The following is an 18,842-nucleotide window of genomic DNA, read 5'->3' on the forward strand; positions in this document are numbered from 1 at the left end:
ATCCTCAATGGATATATAACCTGCTTTTATAGTAGTTAACTGCATAGATCAATCCAAACTTTGACTTTATTTACAGTATAATTAACAGTTTACACAGATTTACTTGTAGATTTACTTTCCTCAAATGATGCTCTATTTTCTCAAAACAATACTATACACCCAATACCAAACTCATTACTTCAGAAATGTAAACTCCAGTTGCTTATTATAATTCATATTATGTAATTATAACTGTAAGTTATATACTGATATACATGTTTATGAACTGTTTCAATGTCTAAACCTGATTCATTCTAGTAAGAAGTTAAGATTAGATTCCTTATATTCCATATTTGTTTAAATATTATGAGGCAACATGAATTAAAAAACCACAAAGAGAAATCAGTTACAATTAAAATGGCAATATTCCATAAAAAGTGAGAATCATTATTATTTGTATAAAACCTGTGTTTTCAGGAGCTTGAGCACAAACTCATCTCTCTAATGAAGAAAGAGCTGAAGATCTTCAAGAGTCTACTGAGTCCAGATTACCCATCATGCTCTGAGAGAGAAGAGGAGGATGATGAAGATCAGATCAGAGTCAGAGAGATGTTTCTGAAGATCACACTGAACGTCCTGAGGAAGATGAAGCAGACAGACCTCGCTGACAAACTACAGACCAGTAAGAGCTCTCAGTCATGTGACTATGACATCAGACGAACAGACACAGTGTCTGTATTATTTACTGATGATTATTAGTGAAAATACATTTACAGTTAATAAATCAACACAATAGAACCATGAAGCTTTTTGTGTTCATTTAATGTCATGATCATCAAAATCTTATGACACTCTTAGGTAAAATATAATAACAAATTAGGCAAAAATATTCATTTGGTTTATAAATAAGGAAAATATACATGTTCCCCTGTGTTGAGAGACTGACTGGGTTTGATCTTGAGAACCTATCATCTCCGAGATAATTAATAAACACGCCAATGGGCTTGGCGAATGGCATGCGCATGCCAGTCTCCGCCCTGTACATATGGGTATAAAAGGAAGATGGCGGCGGTCATTCACTTATCCTTTGTTCTTCAGAACAGGTGCGACACATGCTGTCAAAATCTGGCATGCGCATGCCATTCGCCAAAATCGAGACTGAAAAATCCCTGCTGGATTTACGACGCAGAGCAGCGGACTTTAAGAGGTAAGTTCCCGCTGCTATGAGCATTACTCGTAGCTGTGTCCTAAGATGTGACAGACTCGTCCCTGAGTCTGACGGCCATGATACCTGCGTCACTTGCTTGGGGCTCAAGCATCCTGAGGCGGGTTTCACTGATTTGCATTGTCCCATCTGTGCGGACATGGAAATCATTGTGTTGCGGTCACGGCTGGCTACATTCTTTGTGAATGTTGCCGCCACCCCGTCTGCATCCAAGGCATGTTCGACTGACATTCCGGCGAGGTTGACCGCTTTGGCGAGCGGCCGGGGTGATCTGGGGACTCCTATGGATGTCGTTCTGTCAGCTTCGGGCTGCGGACCACCCTTTACCCTCACCTGGTTTGTCCCCTATGGGTCCCGTAGAGGAAAGACTCCTCACAGAGATGATTACGAGATCTCTGTCACTGCATCAAACAGCTACCTGCTGGCTCCGGTGCCATTCTTCCCGGAAGTGCATTATAAGCTCACCAAGTCCTGGAAATCCCCCTTCTCGGCGCATTCCAGGCTGGAGGGCTCAGTAGCTGTGACTTCCCTGGGTGGTGGGGCGGCTAGAGGCTATGTTGACGTCCCCCAGGTGGAACGTGCAGTCGCGGGACACCTGTGCCCGCAGACAGCTGCCACCTGGAGGGGTCGACCTAGACTTCAGTCCATGGCATGTAAGCTCTCTTCGACAATGTTGCTGGACGAGCTACTTCCACTCTCCATGCCATGGCAGTCCTCCAGGTCTTTCAAGCTAAAGTCCTGAAGGATCTGGACGGCGGGAAGTCCGACCCAACTCACATGAGCGAGTTGCATGCGCACTGCCACAGACCATGTGCTACGGGCAACAAAGGCCACAGCACATGCTCTAGATCGGTTGATATCCACAATGGTGGTCCAAGAGAGGCATCTGTGGCTCAATCTTGCGCAGATGAGCGACACCCAAAAGGCCCGCCTTCTGGATGCGCCCATCTTGCAAGCCGGGGTGTTTGGTGATTCCGTAGAGGATGTGGCACAGCAGTTCTCTGTGGAACAGAAGCGGACTAGGGCGATCAAACAGATCCTGCCGCGCCGCGGCCACCCCAGGTCCCGTGCGCAGCCTGCTTCCCAACAACCCCGCCCCAAGCAGGAGCCCCTCCGGTTCCAGGACCCTCCAGGACGGCCCACCCAAGGCATAGACCCCCACGGAAGAGTGTATCTGTCCCCCGTCAGCAGGTCGCCAAGAACCCAGGGGAGATTACATCGGGCCCCCTGGCCTTACCAACGCTAGATCGCAGAAGGACGCTGCCTGCTGTGCCCACATACTCACAAAGATAGAAATTTCCCCTGGGTTTTTCTCCACAGCACTCACGTCTCGACGGTGTCTTGGATGGACCGAGCCGCCGACCACAATCTCCACCGGATGTTGCGTCAGGCAGTAGAAAACGGTAATTCAACAGAGCCGTCGACCTCCCTGGGGGTCCCCCCTGGGCGAGGTGACCGCACTGTCAGCCACCGAACCGGCCTCTCCCGGCATGGTGAAGCAGATCATCCCTCTGGTCCCACTGTCATGGTTCTTGGGTGCTTGGCAGCGCACCAGCCCGTCACGCTGGATAGAGAGGACAGTACGTCTCAGTTACGTGATCCAGTTCGCCAGGCGCCTCCCAAGTTTCAGGGCATTCTGACATTCTGCCCCCGTGCTTCTGAAGAAGGGTTCCTCTCGGACAGGTTTGAAGGCGTCGCTCGGTGATGACAGACGCTTCCCTGCAAGGGTGGGGTGCGGTGTGCAACGGGCACACAGAGTAATCTCTCCCCATCCACGCTGAGAGTGTATGTAGCCACAATTGCCACACATCACAATCTCGTGGAGGGTTAGTCTCTCGGTCAGTACGACCCAGGATCCTCAGGGGTGCGAGAAGGGTGAACCCACCTCGACCGCGCTCTGTACCCTCTTGGGACCTTAACGTGGTCCTGCCCTTCGGTCTGGCCCTGTCTCCATGGGTTTTTACCAAGCTCGTGGAGGCTGCCTTAGCCCCCGCCAAGAGGCAATCGACGACTAGCTTATTTTAGCACACTCGCGAGATGTGTTGTGTACTCACAGGGACCTTGCGCATGGTCAGACAAGAGGGGCATCAAGTCCTGGTAGTGGCGTCGTATTGGCCCAACCAGACTTTGTTTCTCGGATCTGGTAGGTCTGACGGCCCCCCTTGGCCCATTTCCCTGATGGAGGACCTTCTGTCACAGGGGAAGGGCACGGTTTGGCACCCCAACCCAGGCCGCTAGAACCTCCATGACTGGCCCCTGGACGGGACGAAGAGACCCTGAGAGGCTTGCCTCTTTTCATCCTGGTGTACTTCCCGGGAGGAGAACCCGTGGAGTTGCCCTATCGGATCAGTGCTGATCTTTCTACAGCAGAAACTAGAGAGTCATCTCTCCCCATCCTCGCTGAGAGTGTATGTAGCCGCGATTGCCGCACTTCACGATCTCGTGGAGGGTAAGTCTGTCGGTCAGCACGACCTTGTCACCAGGTTCCTCAGGGGCGCGAGAAGGGTGAACCCACCTCCAGCGCACTCCGTACCCTCTTGGGACCTGAACGTGGTCCTGCAGGGCCTTGGTACGGCCCTGTTTGAGCCCCTCGGAGATGCTAGTCTTTCTCATCTGTCGTTGAAGACTGAACTCTTGACGGCGCTCGCCTCCATCAAGAGGGTGAGGGACCTACAGGCATTCTCCTTGTCCCAAGGGTCCCTAGAGTTCGGGCCCGGCGTATCTCAAATTGTCCTGAGACACCGTCCCGGTTGCGTGCCCAAGGTTCCCACCACTCCCTTCCAGGACCAGGTGGTGAACCTTCAGGTGCTCCCCTCAGGGGAGGAGGACCCAACCTCTTATGTCTTGTGCCCAGTACGCACACTGAGAGACTATCTGGACCGCACACAGAGCCTTAGAAGCTCCGAGCAGCTTTTTGTCTGTTATGAGGGACAGCACCCGGGGAGGGCTGTCTCCAAACAGAGATTGTCGTACTGGATTGTGGATGCCATTGCAGTGGCATACCAGTCCCAGAATTGCCCGTGCCCGCTGGCAGTGAGAGCCCACTCCACATGGAGTATGGCCTCCTTGTGGGCACTGGCACAGGGCGCCTCTCTGGCAGACATTTGCAATGCTGCAGGTTGGGCTACGCCCAGTACCTTCGCAAGGTTCTATAACCTCCGCGTGGAACCAGTAGCAACCCATGTCCTGAACGCCACCGGCGTATAGGACGTGCTCCTGGTGTGGGCGTACGCCTCCTCATATGAGATTAGTGCGCTATTTTAGCCTCCCTACTTTCCCCCTCTCTGGGCGAAGTACAGGCATTCCATCCATCAATAAGCATTGGCATTTGGTAGCAGACCGGGTGGAGCCGTCTGTTGGAACCAAGGCCAGTATTGGTAGAGTACTCAGGTAGACCCCTATACTAGGACTAGTGCCCCATACGTAGTGACTCCCCTCTGGATCATCCCGTATGTTGAATTCCACACTCCTGATTTGCCGATTGGTGAATCTTTGACCTCCCCGCCGGTGGTGGTCCCAACATGCCCTTTTTTGGAATGTTGTTCTCCCCACCGGTGAGAGCATGTTAGTGTCTCCACATGAAACCTCCCCTCTGGGCAGGATGTGGCCTCTGTAACACACTCTTAAACGAGGTTCCTCATTACAAACGGTAATTGAATGACCACCGCCATCTTCCTTTTATACCCGTATGAATAGACTGGCGTGCGCGTGCCATTCGTCAAACCATTGACGTGGTTATTTATAATCTCAGAAATGATAGGTTCTCAAGATCAAACCCAGTCAGTCTCTCAACACAACGTTTTTACATTAGTACAATTTAGAATTTTCCCAATATTATTTTAATTTTTAAATACATACATTCCCTTTGTTTATTAGAATCTGCCCCTTTGCACATGAAGAAACACAAATCCAGACTAAAAGAGAAATTCCAGAGAATGACTGAAGGAATCTCAAGTCAAGGAAGCTCAACACTTGTGAATGAGATCTACACAGAGCTGTACATCACAGAGGGAGGGAGTAAAGACATCAATAATGACCATGAGGTGAGACAAATTGAGACGGCATCCAGAAGATCAGAGACACAAGAAACACAAATCAAATGTAATGACATCTTTAAAGTCTCACCTGAACTAAACAAACCCATCAGAAGTGTGCTGACTAAAGGAGTCGCTGGAATTGGAAAAACAGTCTCTGTGCAGAAGTTCATTCTGGATTGGATTGAAGAAAAAACAAATCAAGATCTTCACTTCATATTTCCACTTCCTTTCAGAGAACTGAATCTGATCAAACAGACAAAAATCAGTCTGATGGATCTTCTTCATCAGTTCTTCACAGATACAAAAGAACTGAGATCGACAGACTTTGATGATTATAAAGTTGTGTTTATCTTTGATGGTCTGGATGAGTGTCGTCTTCCTCTAGATTTCTCAAAGAATCCGAGTTTGTTTGATGTCAGAGAATCAGCGTCAGTTGATGTGCTGCTGACAAACCTCATCAAGGGGAATCTGCTTCCTTCTGCTCTGATCTGGATCACCTCTCGACCAGCAGCAGCCAATCAGATTCCTCCTGAGTGTGTTGATCTGATCACAGATGTACGAGGATTCAATGACCCTCAGAAGGACGAGTATTTCAGGAAGAGAATCAATGATGAGAGTCTGGCCAACAGAATCATCACACACATGAAATCATCCAGAAGTCTGTACATCATGTGTCACATCCCAGTCTTCTGCTGGATTTCAGCCACTGTTCTCCAGAGAATGTTGAGTGAAGCAGAGAGTCCAGCACAGATCCCCAAGACTCTCACTCACATGTTCACACACTTCTTGATGTTTCAGATCAAACTGAAGAGTCAGAAGTATGATGGGAAATGTGAGGTAGATCTTCAGCAGGCTAGAAAGAGTCTTGAGTCTCTGGGAAAACTGGCTTTTCAGCAGCTGGAGAAAGGGAACCTGATCTTCTATGAGGAGGATCTGAGAGAGTGTGACATTGATGTCAGAGAAGCGTCAGTGTACTCAGGAGTTTGTACTCAGATCTTCAGAGAGGAGTTTGGACTGAACCTGGGGAAGGTGTTCAGCTTTGTGCATCTGAGCGTTCAGGAGTTTCTCGCTGCTTTATTCAAGTTTCTGTCATTTCTTCAGCAAACATCAGAAAACTTCAGCGGATTGAGATCAAACATGAGTGATTTACTGAAGAGTGAAGTGGACAAGGCCTTACAGAGTGAGAACGGACACCTGGATCTTTACCTCAGATTTCTTCTGGGTCTCTCACTGAAGTCCAGTCAGACAATCTTACGAGATCTGATGACACAGACAGGAAGAAGCTCTGACAGTAAACAGGAAATAGTCGAGTACATTAAGATGAAGATCAGAGAGAATCTCTCTCCAGAGAAATCCATCAATCTGTTTCACTGTCTGAATGAACTCAATGATCATTCTCTAGTGCAGGAAGTACAAACATATGTGAACAGAGGAGATGAGTCTAGTCTTACTGGAGTCCGTCTCTCTCCTGCTCAGTGGTCGGCTCTGGGGTTTGTGTTACTGAACTCAGAAGAGAAGATGGATGACTTTAATCTGAGTAAATATGATCCATCAGATGAAGGTCTTCTGAGGTTTCTGCAAGTGATCAAAGCATCAAGAACAGCTCAGTGAGTCATTTACCTGCAGTTTATTCTCAACATTTTCCAGGGATGTTTTAATATCATCCACTTAATGCCATTTTGCTGTGAGTTTCTGTAACAATAAGGTGCCAGTAATGTTTACAACAATTACTTATATACAGTTCTGGCCAAAAGTATTGGCAGTGACAAAAAAATTTGTGTTTAGTTTCGGCTTAAACTGTTGTGGTGTTCATTCACGTTGTTTACAGATTATTGTATAGATTATTATTATTAAATAATTGCAAAAGATTCCCCAGCATGTCAGAGGTTAAGATAAACAAGGCTCAACACTGTAGATATTGACTATTGTTTTCAGTAGAGTCATTTTGGTGATGACTGTACACTGTAATCACAGTTGAAATAAAATAAATTGAAAATAAAGTCAATTTACAGCAAAATAATAATACACAATAATACACATATCATATTCTACAGACTGGTGAATTGGTAACCATGGAGACCAGAGCAATGGGTGTGAAGTTTAAAATACAGGCCCCCTCGAAATCTTTGTTTGGATCTCTAACTATATAGATAGGTTTTTCTGTATAAGGAATTCATTCATCAATTATAAGACAGATATAGATTAATGCCGAAATTACATTACATGACAGCAGTTTAAATTATAGCTGCACTTTACATCCGTGCCTTCACATTCCTCTGTTGTCTGATATTGGTCACAAAACCAGACTTAACCAAACTACACCTAAACAACTTCACACAAACGTAAATTTACTAAATCCCTACTAATAATGCCCCCTCTGTTAATCTAAAACAATTTGCTCAGTAACTTTAATGAAACTTACTGAGTGCAGCTGTAACGCATCAGAGGAGAACTGGTCCTCTCAGCTGAGTCTGGTTTTTCCATTTATTCATCAATGGAGTTTTGGTTCCTCACCACTGTGCCGTGTTGGCTTGTTCACTGGGAGACTGCTTATATTAGATTGGTTTACGGTTCAGTCAATTCTGTGAACATTGCTTTATAAGAATGGACTTGCTTGTTCTGCAATACCATGCCATGTACAGTCTTCTAAATCTTTGTATGTTTTTCTCCTGTAAAGCTGCTTTGAAACAGTGCACATTGTATAAAGCGCTAAATAAATATATATTTTTTTAATTTAATGGATTAAGAGAAGGGTATAACACTCAGTGTAATCTAGAGAAAAAAATAAACAACTATCTACTTGACTCAACTAGAGACACACTGATTCAGATCCCTAAGAGGCAAACTTACAGGCCAGAGGGCTTCAGATGAATGACACCAGAAGTTAGTGAAGGACTCAGGAGTTTAATGGCCCAGATCATTGGGCTCCTACCTTTGCTGCAGCAGTCTGACTCACATCCACAAAAACAAACAAACCCCAGTAATGAATAAGACTCCTGAAATTTAGATTTATACATCATATGAAAGCTGAATATAAGCCTTCTATTGAAGTATGTTTTATTAGGATAGGGCAATATTTGGCCGAGAAACAACTATTTAAATCTGAGGAATCTGAGGGTGCAAAAACATCTAAATATTGAGAAAATCACCTTTAAAGTTGTTAATCAGGGGTGTTGTAGAAGGCCGTTCCTATGAAGAAACAGGGTTGTTTTAACGCTCTCTATTGGCTTACCGCAGCAATGACTATTTAAAGCTTAGAATTTCAGCTTCACATAGATACCAAACTTGAGAGGGTAAATCCCAAAGAGCGGGCAGCAGCGAGTGAAGACTGTATGTGTGCTACCAGATATTGTTGTTGGCAGTTTTGCTGCATCCACTCGCAAAAATAATGTTTTTATATATTTAAGGTAGGAATTTAACAAAATATCCTCATGGAACATGATCTTTACTTAATATCCCAATGATTTTTTAATCATACAGTGTTTTGTTTAACTATTACCACAACTATTCCTGTCCTACTTAAGACAGGGTCATATAACTTATAACATTTTGAATGTTTACAGAATTCCATTGGTTGGATATTAATTGAAAGATGTTTTATTTATTTATTTATTTAATAGATTTTTAATAGCTGGTAATTCTCTAGCAGGTGGAGAATTACTGATATTGCCTTCTGATAAAGACACTGTTATCTTGTTATTTCTTTTTCAGTCTGAGACTCTGTAATCTGACAGAGAAAAGTTGTTCATCACTGGCGTCAGTTCTCAGATCAAACTCCTCAAGTCTGACAGAACTGAACCTGAGTCACAATAAACTGAAGGATTCAGGAGTGAAGCTGCTCTCTGATGGACTGAAGAATACAAACTGTAAACTGAAGACACTAAAGTAAGAAAATCCTTGAATGTGTCTCTATTAAGGACCTGATAAAAGTTCAGCAGAAGGATCTTAATATAATGTTCATATAGTATAGGAGACTCAACAGTGACTGTCAGTCAACCTCTCTGTAGATTCAGATTCTAGACACTAGCAGTCAATATGTCATGATTTTAACCTCTAAAAATGAAAAAGTAATCTAAATAACTGATGTAGAGTTTTTACAGTAAATATTTACAATAGTAAGTGCTACTGTATTTTGCTATGAATTGTGGGAGCAAACTATATGACTGATGTACATTTTACAGTTATGTCTACAATACTGTATTTTTAAAATAGGCCATAAAGTGTTTTCTTCTCTCTTCAGTCTGTCTGGTTGCAGTATTGGATCTGAAGGTTGTGTTGCTCTGACTTCAGCTCTGAGATCAAACCCCTCACATCTGACACAACTGGATCTGAGCTTTAATAATCCAGAAGATTCAGGAGTGAAGCTGCTCTCTGATCTACTGAAGGATCCACACTGTCAACTACAGACACTACTGTGAGTTACTGATTCAATTATTATTTTATCAATTCACAATTATAAATGTAATATTTTCAGTGTTTCACTCTTGTTCTTTTGTAAATTTGGTGAAGTAGCACTACTCATATTGTGCCCTAATTCTGCTTATATTATTTTTATTTCTAAATCCCATTGGATAAAAGCATTTAGCAAATAAATGTAATTGTATGATGTGGAAACTTGCTCTCTATTTGGATGAAATCAAACATTATATAATTTAGTTGTTTTGTTAAACTTTGTATTTTAACTCACTGTTAACTCACGGTGTAGACGGGTGTTAATCATAACACAGTTTTGTTGTTGCTGGAAACACACATCCTGCTAAGGTTTACGGACACTCATGCTAGCAGAGGCTTTCATTTAAAATATCATATCAGTTCTGATTATAAATGTTGACAAAAAATCTTGTTATTTCTCTTTCAGTCTGAGGGGCTGTATTCTGACAGAGGAAAGTTGTTCATCACTGGCGTCAGTTCTCAGATCAAACTCCTCAAGTCTGACAGAACTGAACCTGAGTAACAATAATCTGAAGGATTCAGGAGTGAAGCTGCTCTCTGATGGACTGAAGAACACAAACTGTAAACTGAAGACACTAAAGTAAGTTACTTATTAAATAATAATTTTGTTTATTAACACTATTTTTAAAATAACTGCGTTTATACATCGGTCTGGACACTGGCTAATAATATAACTATTTATACTTAATTTAATTTATATTCATATTTTATTGTATGAAACGTAACGTATTTGTGTACGTATGTATGTCCCTGATGGAGGGAACGAGACGTCGTGTCTAACCGACAGATGGGGTTTGCCCTTGAGAACCTATCATCTTCTGACTATTTTGAAAAGGCAAATGAAATTGGCGAATTAAATTTGCATGCCGGGCTCCGCCCCCGGATATCCGGGTATAAAACGGGAGCCGGAGTGATCATTCATTCACCTTTTGTGCTGAGGAGCCTGAGAGCATCTCGAGACTGCTGCATGAAGGATGCATGAATTGTTGTGGCATGAAGGACACAACGTCACTTTCCCTCCATCAGGGAACAGAGGTTACATACGTAACCGAGACGTTCCCTTTCTGTCGGTCTCGCGACGTTGTGTTGAACCGACAGATGGGGTTCCTATTGAAAACGCCACAGCACTAGCCGCATCACAATCTATAGCGAAGCGACGTTGACCGGCCTAGGCTAATCAGACGTAAGCGCTGTCGCGAGATTGTAACCTTTCAGTAGATAGGCAGTCCCAGAGCTTTAGCAAATATGGGTAGCCCCTGCCCCCGGCCATCTCAGACGGCTCCATTGGCGAGAGCCGTCCGGTACCGTAGGACCCCTGGGTAAGCGCTATTCCCTCAATGGGGAGGTGCGCTACGGAGACCACTTCCCACCCTCGGGGGGGAATATAGTGGAAACATCAACATGGTCTTACCGGTAGGGAAAAGCTCATGCAAGATGCCACAAGGTGGCTGTCCACCTGAGGAAGGTCATGGGTTCCAGGAGGGGAACCAACCCATGACGAAATCTCAGACGGAACCACCCTGCTGGGGGGTTACTACATCTGGAGCACTGGGGTCGGTTAGAGCTACACGTGGATAACTCAGCTTGGGCCCGCCAAAGGTGGCAGGCTGCTCCGCTCAGCCCGCCGCCTTGAGTGCTTAGTGATGGATGGACTGCCTATTCTTCGGCCGAGGGGAAAGAAGGGAGGCAGATGATTGCACACTGACCCACCTAAAGAGGGGGATGGCGTTTCTCGCAGGCGTACGCCCTACCGGCCGCCGGTCTCACCTGATATTACCATGTAAGACTCGAGCTGACACCGGTTCCATGCGGAGGTTGTAGAACATCACGAAGGTGTTGGGCGTAGCCCAACCCGCAGCTCAGCATATGTCTGCCAGAGAGGCGCCCTGAGCCAGTGCCCACGAGGAGGCAACACCCCTAGTGGAGTGTGCCCTCACTACCAGCGGGCACGGGCAGTCCTGAGATCGGTATGCCATCGTGACAGCGTCCACGATCCAGTGCTCCAGTCTCTGTTTGGAGACAGCCCTCCCCTCTGCTGACCTCCGAAACAAACAAAGAGCTGCTCAGAGCTTCTGAAGCTCTGCGTGCGGTCCACGTAGAGGCGCAAGGCATGTACTGGACACAACACGGATGGGGTTGGGCAAATGAAATTGGTGTTCACCACCTGGTCCCGAAAGGGAGTGGTGGGAACTTTGGGCACGTAGCCTTTTTAGCCCGAAATTTAGGCAATCTGTGGACACGTGCCCTTGCCTGAGTGATGGTCTCCACCACCGCGGGGGTAGACCACTCAGGATCTCCTCGTCCCGTCCAGGAGCCAGACATGGAGGTTCCAGAGGTCTGGTCTCGGGTGCCACTACGTTCCCTTCCCCTGCGAGAGAAGGTCCTTCGTCAGGGGAATTGGCCAGGGGGGAGTTGTCGTCAGAAGCATTAGGTCTGAGAACCAAGTCCGGTTGGGCCAGTAAGGCGCAACTAGTACCGCTTGATGCTCCTCTTCCCTGATCTTGCACAGGACCTGTGCAATGAGGCTCACTGGGGGGATGGCATACTTCCACTTGTCCCGTGGCCAGCTGTGTGCTAGGGCATCGGTGCCGAGGGGGCCCTCGGATAGGGAGTACCCCAGCGGGCAATGGGTGTTGTCCAGGGAGGCAAACAGGTCCACCTGTGCCGGCCCGAACTGCACCCAAATAAGGTGGACTGCACGGGGGTGGAGTTGCCCCTCTCCACGGGGCATCGAGTGACGAGAGAGCGCATCAGCTGTCTGGTTCAGGTTGCCCGGTAGGTAAGTGGCATGCAGAGACTTCTTGCAGAGACACCTGCTGACTCCACAAGAGGAGGCGTCGGGCAAGTTGCGACAACTGCCGTGAGCGAATGCCACCCTGGTGGTTGATATACGCTATGGCAGTTGTGATCGGACTGATCGGACCAGTACGTGCTGGTCCTGCACGAGGGACCGTAGTCCCTTCAGTGCAAGCAGAAAAGCTAGCAACTCTAGGCAGTTGATATGCCAGCACAGGTGGGCCCCCGTCCAGCGGCCCGACACTGTGTGCCCTTTGCACACTGCACCCCAACCCTGTAGGGAGCCTCGGGACCTGCCCCGGGGGGACGCCAGTCCGTAAGAAGGTCACTGATGACCACGGGGTTAGGATACGACGGATGACGATCCGCCTCCTGCCTGTGTGCCACGCTCTTCAGGGAACTTGTCTCTCTAGCCAGTGCTGAAGCTGTTTGATGTGCATCAACCGTTGAGTACCTGCACACCTCTCTCCATGAGGGGAGTGAGGGCGGCTTCCACGACCTTCGTAAAGGCCTGTCGGGACAGGGACAGACCGAATGGGAGGACCCTGTACTGATATTCCCGTCCCTCGAAAGCGAACCGTAGGTGCGGTCGGTGACGAGGGAGAATCGAGACATGAAAGTACGCGGCCTTCAGGTCGAAAGCCACGAACCAATCCTGACACCTGATGGATGTCAAGATGCGACTCTGCGTGAGCATCCTGAACGGCAGCTTTTAAAGGTGCTTGTTCAGGGTACGCATAGCCAGAATGGGGCGCAACCCTCCACCTTTCTTGGGGACGATGAAGTACGGGCTGTAAAACCCGCTGGACATCTCGGCTGAGGGGACGGGCTCGATCGCTCCCTTCGCCAGAAGGGTGGCCACCTCCTGCCGTAGCACGGGAGCATCCACGTCTCTGACTGAGGTGAAGAGGATGCCCCGAAACTTGGGCGGAGGTCTGGTGAATTGGATCGAGTAGCCGAGACGGATCGTGATCTCCAGCCACCTTGACGGTCTGGTGAGTGCTAACCAGGCACCCAAAGACTGCGACAGGGGCACTAGAGGAACGATCTGCTTCACCGACCCCGCGGAGGGTGGTTCTCTGGCTAGCGGTGCCGGCCCCACCTCGGAGGGGCGCTGGCTCTGCTGACTTACCTGCGTGGCGGTGGCGCAGCTCAACGCACCGTAGAGGTGAGAGTGATGAGGGCTGCGCAGTTTTATACTCAGCTTTGCGTGTCGCCATAGCGCAACGTCGAGTTGCCGCACACCGTCCTGTGGAAAGTGAGTGCGGCTGAAAGAAGGACCCAGAGATAGAGACTGCTCTTCTTGTGAGGAAGTGGGTGCTAGGCCCCGAAAGATGTTGGGACGGGGCAGGAACCGTCCCTTTCCGACCGGCCAGCGATGGAATGGATGGGATCGGGCCCGATCTCGATCTCCTCAGGTCCGGCTCGTCAGGACTGCTTCTGCTTCCTCAGTTGTTGCTGACGAGACGGTGGTCGCTTCCTCGCCTTAGTCGCCCGGAGAGCGAGGTCGGTGGCAGTGCGGAGCTCCTGCATGATCTGTGGGTCGGTCTTACCCTCGTGGAGCTCTTTCAGTGCCTTGGCCTGATGGACCTGCAGGATGGCCATGGCATGAAGAGCTGAGGCAGCTTGTCCATCGGCGTTGTAGGATTTCGACACCAGTTATTCCGAAACACTACACTGCTTAGACAGGAGTCTAGGTCGAGACCTCCAGGTGGCCGCCGTCTGCGGGCACAGGTGCACCGCGACTGCACTTTCCACCTGGGGGACATCGACATAGAAATTATCTCTTTCTCGAACACCTCTGGAACTGCTGAAACGCCGGGGGGGATGATCACTGGAAGGGACGATCCACTGCACCACATCAAGTTATCAGCTTTAGAAGTCATTCGATGCGAAGGCTCCGAAGAACTAAAGGTGAATGAATGCAGCACGCCGGCTCCCCTTTTATACCCGGATATCCGCGGGCGGAGCCCGGCATGCAAATTTCATTCGCCAATTTCATTGGCCTTTTCAAAATAGTCAGAAGATGATAGGTTCTCAAGGGCGAACCCAATCTGTCGGTTCGACACAACGTCGAGAGACAGACAGAAAGGGAACTTATATTAAATAAACAATTTGTTGAATGGCTCGTTGTCATATTTAAGTTTAGCCAAGTAACAGTTCTTCTTCTGGTAACCCAAAATAACACTAGCTAGAGATACTTTTAACTTTTAACTTGCTAGTAAAATATATATAACCTACAGGTGAGGCAGAAAATCAACCTAAAGATTTGTGTAAGATCTTTTATTCTTAAGAAGGGTCGTCTGAGAGATTAGCAGTGAGAAGACAAAATCTCTATCTTATAACATGTACACTTCCCACTGCAGGAATCAGCCATTTAGCTTGTTATCGACCAGGTAGAACAAAGAGCTTGCCAGATCTTATTTTAAAAACCATACCAATAAATACAGAATCGCTCGATAAAATGACCAGCAAATTGGGTACTATTTTCTCTAATACATTAGAAGCTGTCGCACCTATGAAGTCAAAAAAGATGAATGAGAAAAATATAGCACAATGGTACAATAGCACCACTCGCGCCCTTAAAATAGAAACACGTAAACCAGATTCGCAAATGAAACAAACCCAATCAGAGGTCTTTCAAATTGTGTGGAAAGAGTGCAAACGGTTGTAAAAAGGCACTAAAAGCAGCAAAGGCTGAGCACCTTAACCACAAAGAAACTACTAAATAAAATCCTTGAATGGTTCAGATCTTACTTATAAAACAGACATCAATTTGTCGATTTAAATGGGGAATCATCAATTCGAACCCAAGTAAATGATAGATTACCTCAAGGATCGGTTCTGGGACCCGTGCTGTTCTCCGTATACATTCTGCCCATTGGAAATATTATTAAAAAACATGGAATTAACTTCCACTGCTATGCAGATGATACTCAGCAATAAATCTCACCAAAACCAGATGATTTCTCCCAGCTATCCAAATTGGCAGAGTGCATCGAAGATATACAACATTGGATGACTTGTAATTTCCTTCTTTTAAATTCTAATAAAACATAAATAATACTTATCGGACCAAAGACACGTAAACCGAATATTTAGGAGTATAACCTAAAAGTTGAAGAATGTACTGTTACTCCAACAAATACAGTAAAAGAGCTAGGCGTTATATTAGACAGCAACCTGTCATTTCGAAATCACATCTCAAATGTCACAAAACAGCCTTTCCTTTTCTGTCGGTCTCTCGAAGTTGTTGGGTAACTGACAGAATGGGGTTCAATTTTAGAACCAATCATCTCCGATTCTACTTTGAAAAGGCCAATGAACTAACAGCACAGCTCAGTGGTGTTTTTATAGGAACCCCATTCTGTCAGTCTCGACACAACAATAAAAGACCGACAGAAAGGGAACTTCTTGGTTAACTATGTAACCGAAATTCCCTGATGGAGTAAATAAGAATTACCGTAAGAAACTAAATGAATAAATCAAATTTCCTTCAAACTTTCTAATGTAATTTACATGAATTTTGTTTGATATCAGAAATAATCTGCAGGGACTTTATATGCTATTTGGATGTGTACCGGGAGTTAAGTTTGTGCCACAGAACCATTAAGAACAACAAATACAAAACAAAATGTGCATCGCGTCCGGTGTAGACGGGTGTTAATCATAACACAGTTTTGTTGTTGCTGGAAACACACATCCTGTTTTGCTAAAGTTTACGGACACTCATGCTAGCAGAAGCTTTAAGTTAAAATATCATATCAGTTCTGATTATAAATGTTGACTAAAAATCTTGTTATTTCTCTTTTAGTCTGAGTTACTGTATTCTGACAGAGGAAAGTTGTTCATCACTGGCGTCAGTTCTCAGATCAAACTCCTCAAGTCTGACAGAACTGAACCTGAGTAACAATAAACTGAAGGATTCAGGAGTGAAGCTGCTCTCTGATGGACTGAAGAATACAAACTGTAAACTGAAGACATTAAAGTAAGAAAATCCCAAGCGTGTGTGTGTGTCCTAATGTAAATTCAGATTTGATGTGGTAGCACTACTTGTTCTTAGATTAACTCGTTCTCCTTGTATTATTATCATTTTTCAGTGTCTTTAAATAAAAGCATTTGTTAAATTAAGAAGTGCAGATGTATAACATGGAAAGTTGCGTTGCATTTGCTGAAAGTTAAACATTACACAGTTTTGTTGTTTCACTGGACGTCTCACATGTTTTGCTGAAGGTTGCGGTCACTCGTGTTACTGGACATTGAACTCATTGAAAATGAATGAAACACTTTTTTATTATTTGTGAGTGCCACATTATTATTGTAACTCACTGTTCTCTTGTTATTTCTCTTTCAGTCTGAGTGAATGTAATCTGACAGAGAAAAGTTGTTCATCACTGGCGTCAGTTCTCAGATCAAACTCCTCAAGTCTGACAGAACTGAACCTGAGTCACAATAATCTGAAGGATTCAGGAGTGAAGCTGCTCTCTGATGGACTGAAGAATACAAACTGTAAACTGAAGACACTAAAGTAAGAAAATTTTGTTTTTCTTAATTGAAGGATGTAAACAGAGTTCACATAAAAAGCCCATGACTTAATATGGTGTAAAAATGCTTTCAATTCTAACTCTTAAAAAGCGCTCTCTATTTCTCTCTCATTTTGATATACTTCTCATAATAGTCACAACAGTTTCATTATAATTCATTATTTTATTTGCTGTGAGTGTGAAGTGTTTTCTTCTCTCTTCAGTCTGGCGTTCTGCAGTATTGGATCTGAAGGTTGTGTTGCTCTGACTTCAGCTCTGAGATCAAACCCCTCACATCTGACAAAACTGAATCTGAGCAGAAATAATCCAGAAGATTCAGGAGTGAAGCTGCTCTCTGATCTACTGAAGGATCCACAATGTAAACTACAGAAACTACTGTGAGTTATTCATTAACTGATTGTATATACACTGCCCAAAAGAAATAAAGGGAACACCTAAATCACACTACATTAGATCTTAATGAACAAAATATCCAGGTTTAATCTCTTCACTTACATACTTTGCATAACTTGAGAGAACAAATAATGTGACAATGGTCAATGAAAGCCAAAATTATAAACACATTCAGGGCAGGAATTACAGTAATATCACTGTAAAAATATTTTTACATATTGGCTCATTCAACTTTAAATGTTTTACAATAGTAACTCATAATGTTGGTCAGTAATGTGCATGGCCCTACGTGCTCGTCTGAACTCCCCACAATGTCTGGGCGTTCTCCTGATGAAATGGCACATGGTCTTCTGTGAAATCTCCTCTCAGACCTGGATCAGAGCGTCAGTGAGCTCCTGTGCAGTCTTTGGTGCTACTTAATGGCTTTAGATACGTGAGATCCCAGAGGTTCTCAACTGGATTTAGGTCTGGGGAACGTGAGGGCCAGTCAATGTCATCGATGCCTTCATCATCCAGAAACAGCCTAGAGACTCTGGCCACATAAGGTCGGGTATTATCATGCACCAGGAGGGCTCTGCACTGCACCAGCATAAGATCTGACAATAGAGTTGAGGATTTCATCCCAATACTTCATAGCACGTGGAGGTCTGTAAGACCCTCTGAGAATGGTCCTTCCCAGACCACCCTTGTTGTTTCATTTCCAGTGTACCTGTTGTCACTTTTATTTGCAGCAAAACAAGTGAAAATGGTTCACAATCACTTCTGCTTACCGGGTCGATTGATATTCCTGAGGGTTCACTGACTTGGTGTTGAGCTGTGATGATCAGGTGTTCCCTTCATTTTTTGAGTAGTGTATATATTTTAAATTATTTTAAATTGCCATTAATTACAAATGATTGTCATGTTTAGATTAGATTAAACTTTATTGTCATTACACATATACAAGTACAGTGTAACGACATGTATTCTGTGCGCTCACATTTGTCCTGTAGTGCTTTACTCTTATCAGAGCCGGACAGTAACGGAGTACATTTACTCGAGTACAGTACTTAAGTACAATTTTGAGGGATCTGTACTTTACTTGAGTATAATTTTTGGGGAGTACTCATGACTTTACTCAAGTACATTTAAGAGGCAAATATTGTACTCTTTACTCCGCTACATTTCTATCCATAACCGTAAGTACACGTTACTTCTAAAAAGGAAAAAGAAAAATCTCGGAAACCACCAATTTGTTTTTTCCCTCTCAAACGTGATTGGATTGTGCAGGCGCCACTTATTGGGCGAGCCTATCAGCAACAATCACTCAGACCTCAGAGCTCTATCATTTGCTGTACACAGCTGTCAATCATCTCACGTCTGCATGACACGTCCTGTGTACACTTCCTCATTCAGGACATCCGCGATGAAGCTAAA

At 45.4% G+C, this 18,842-nt stretch overlaps 1 protein-coding gene across 2 annotated transcripts in view; it reads left to right on the plus strand.

The window, feature by feature from the left end:
• LOC306891762 (NLR family CARD domain-containing protein 3-like) overlaps positions 1–18,842 on the plus strand; it is a 36,152-nt gene that overhangs the window by 12,925 nt on the left and 4,385 nt on the right. For both annotated transcript variants that reach the window (XM_079452276.1, XM_079452277.1), the window contains 8 exons: positions 457–661; positions 5,081–6,848; positions 8,953–9,126; positions 9,482–9,655; positions 10,100–10,273; positions 16,304–16,477; positions 16,844–17,017; positions 17,237–17,410. In XM_079452276.1, coding sequence (XP_079308402.1) covers positions 457–661; positions 5,081–6,848; positions 8,953–9,126; positions 9,482–9,655; positions 10,100–10,273; positions 16,304–16,477; positions 16,844–17,017; positions 17,237–17,410 — 3,017 coding nt within the window. The remainder of the gene's footprint in view (positions 1–456; positions 662–5,080; positions 6,849–8,952; positions 9,127–9,481; positions 9,656–10,099; positions 10,274–16,303; positions 16,478–16,843; positions 17,018–17,236; positions 17,411–18,842) is intronic.

This window comes from Barbatula barbatula, assembly GCF_947034865.1.
Source record: "Barbatula barbatula genome assembly, chromosome: 3".
NCBI classification, from domain to species: domain Eukaryota; kingdom Metazoa; phylum Chordata; class Actinopteri; order Cypriniformes; family Nemacheilidae; genus Barbatula; species Barbatula barbatula.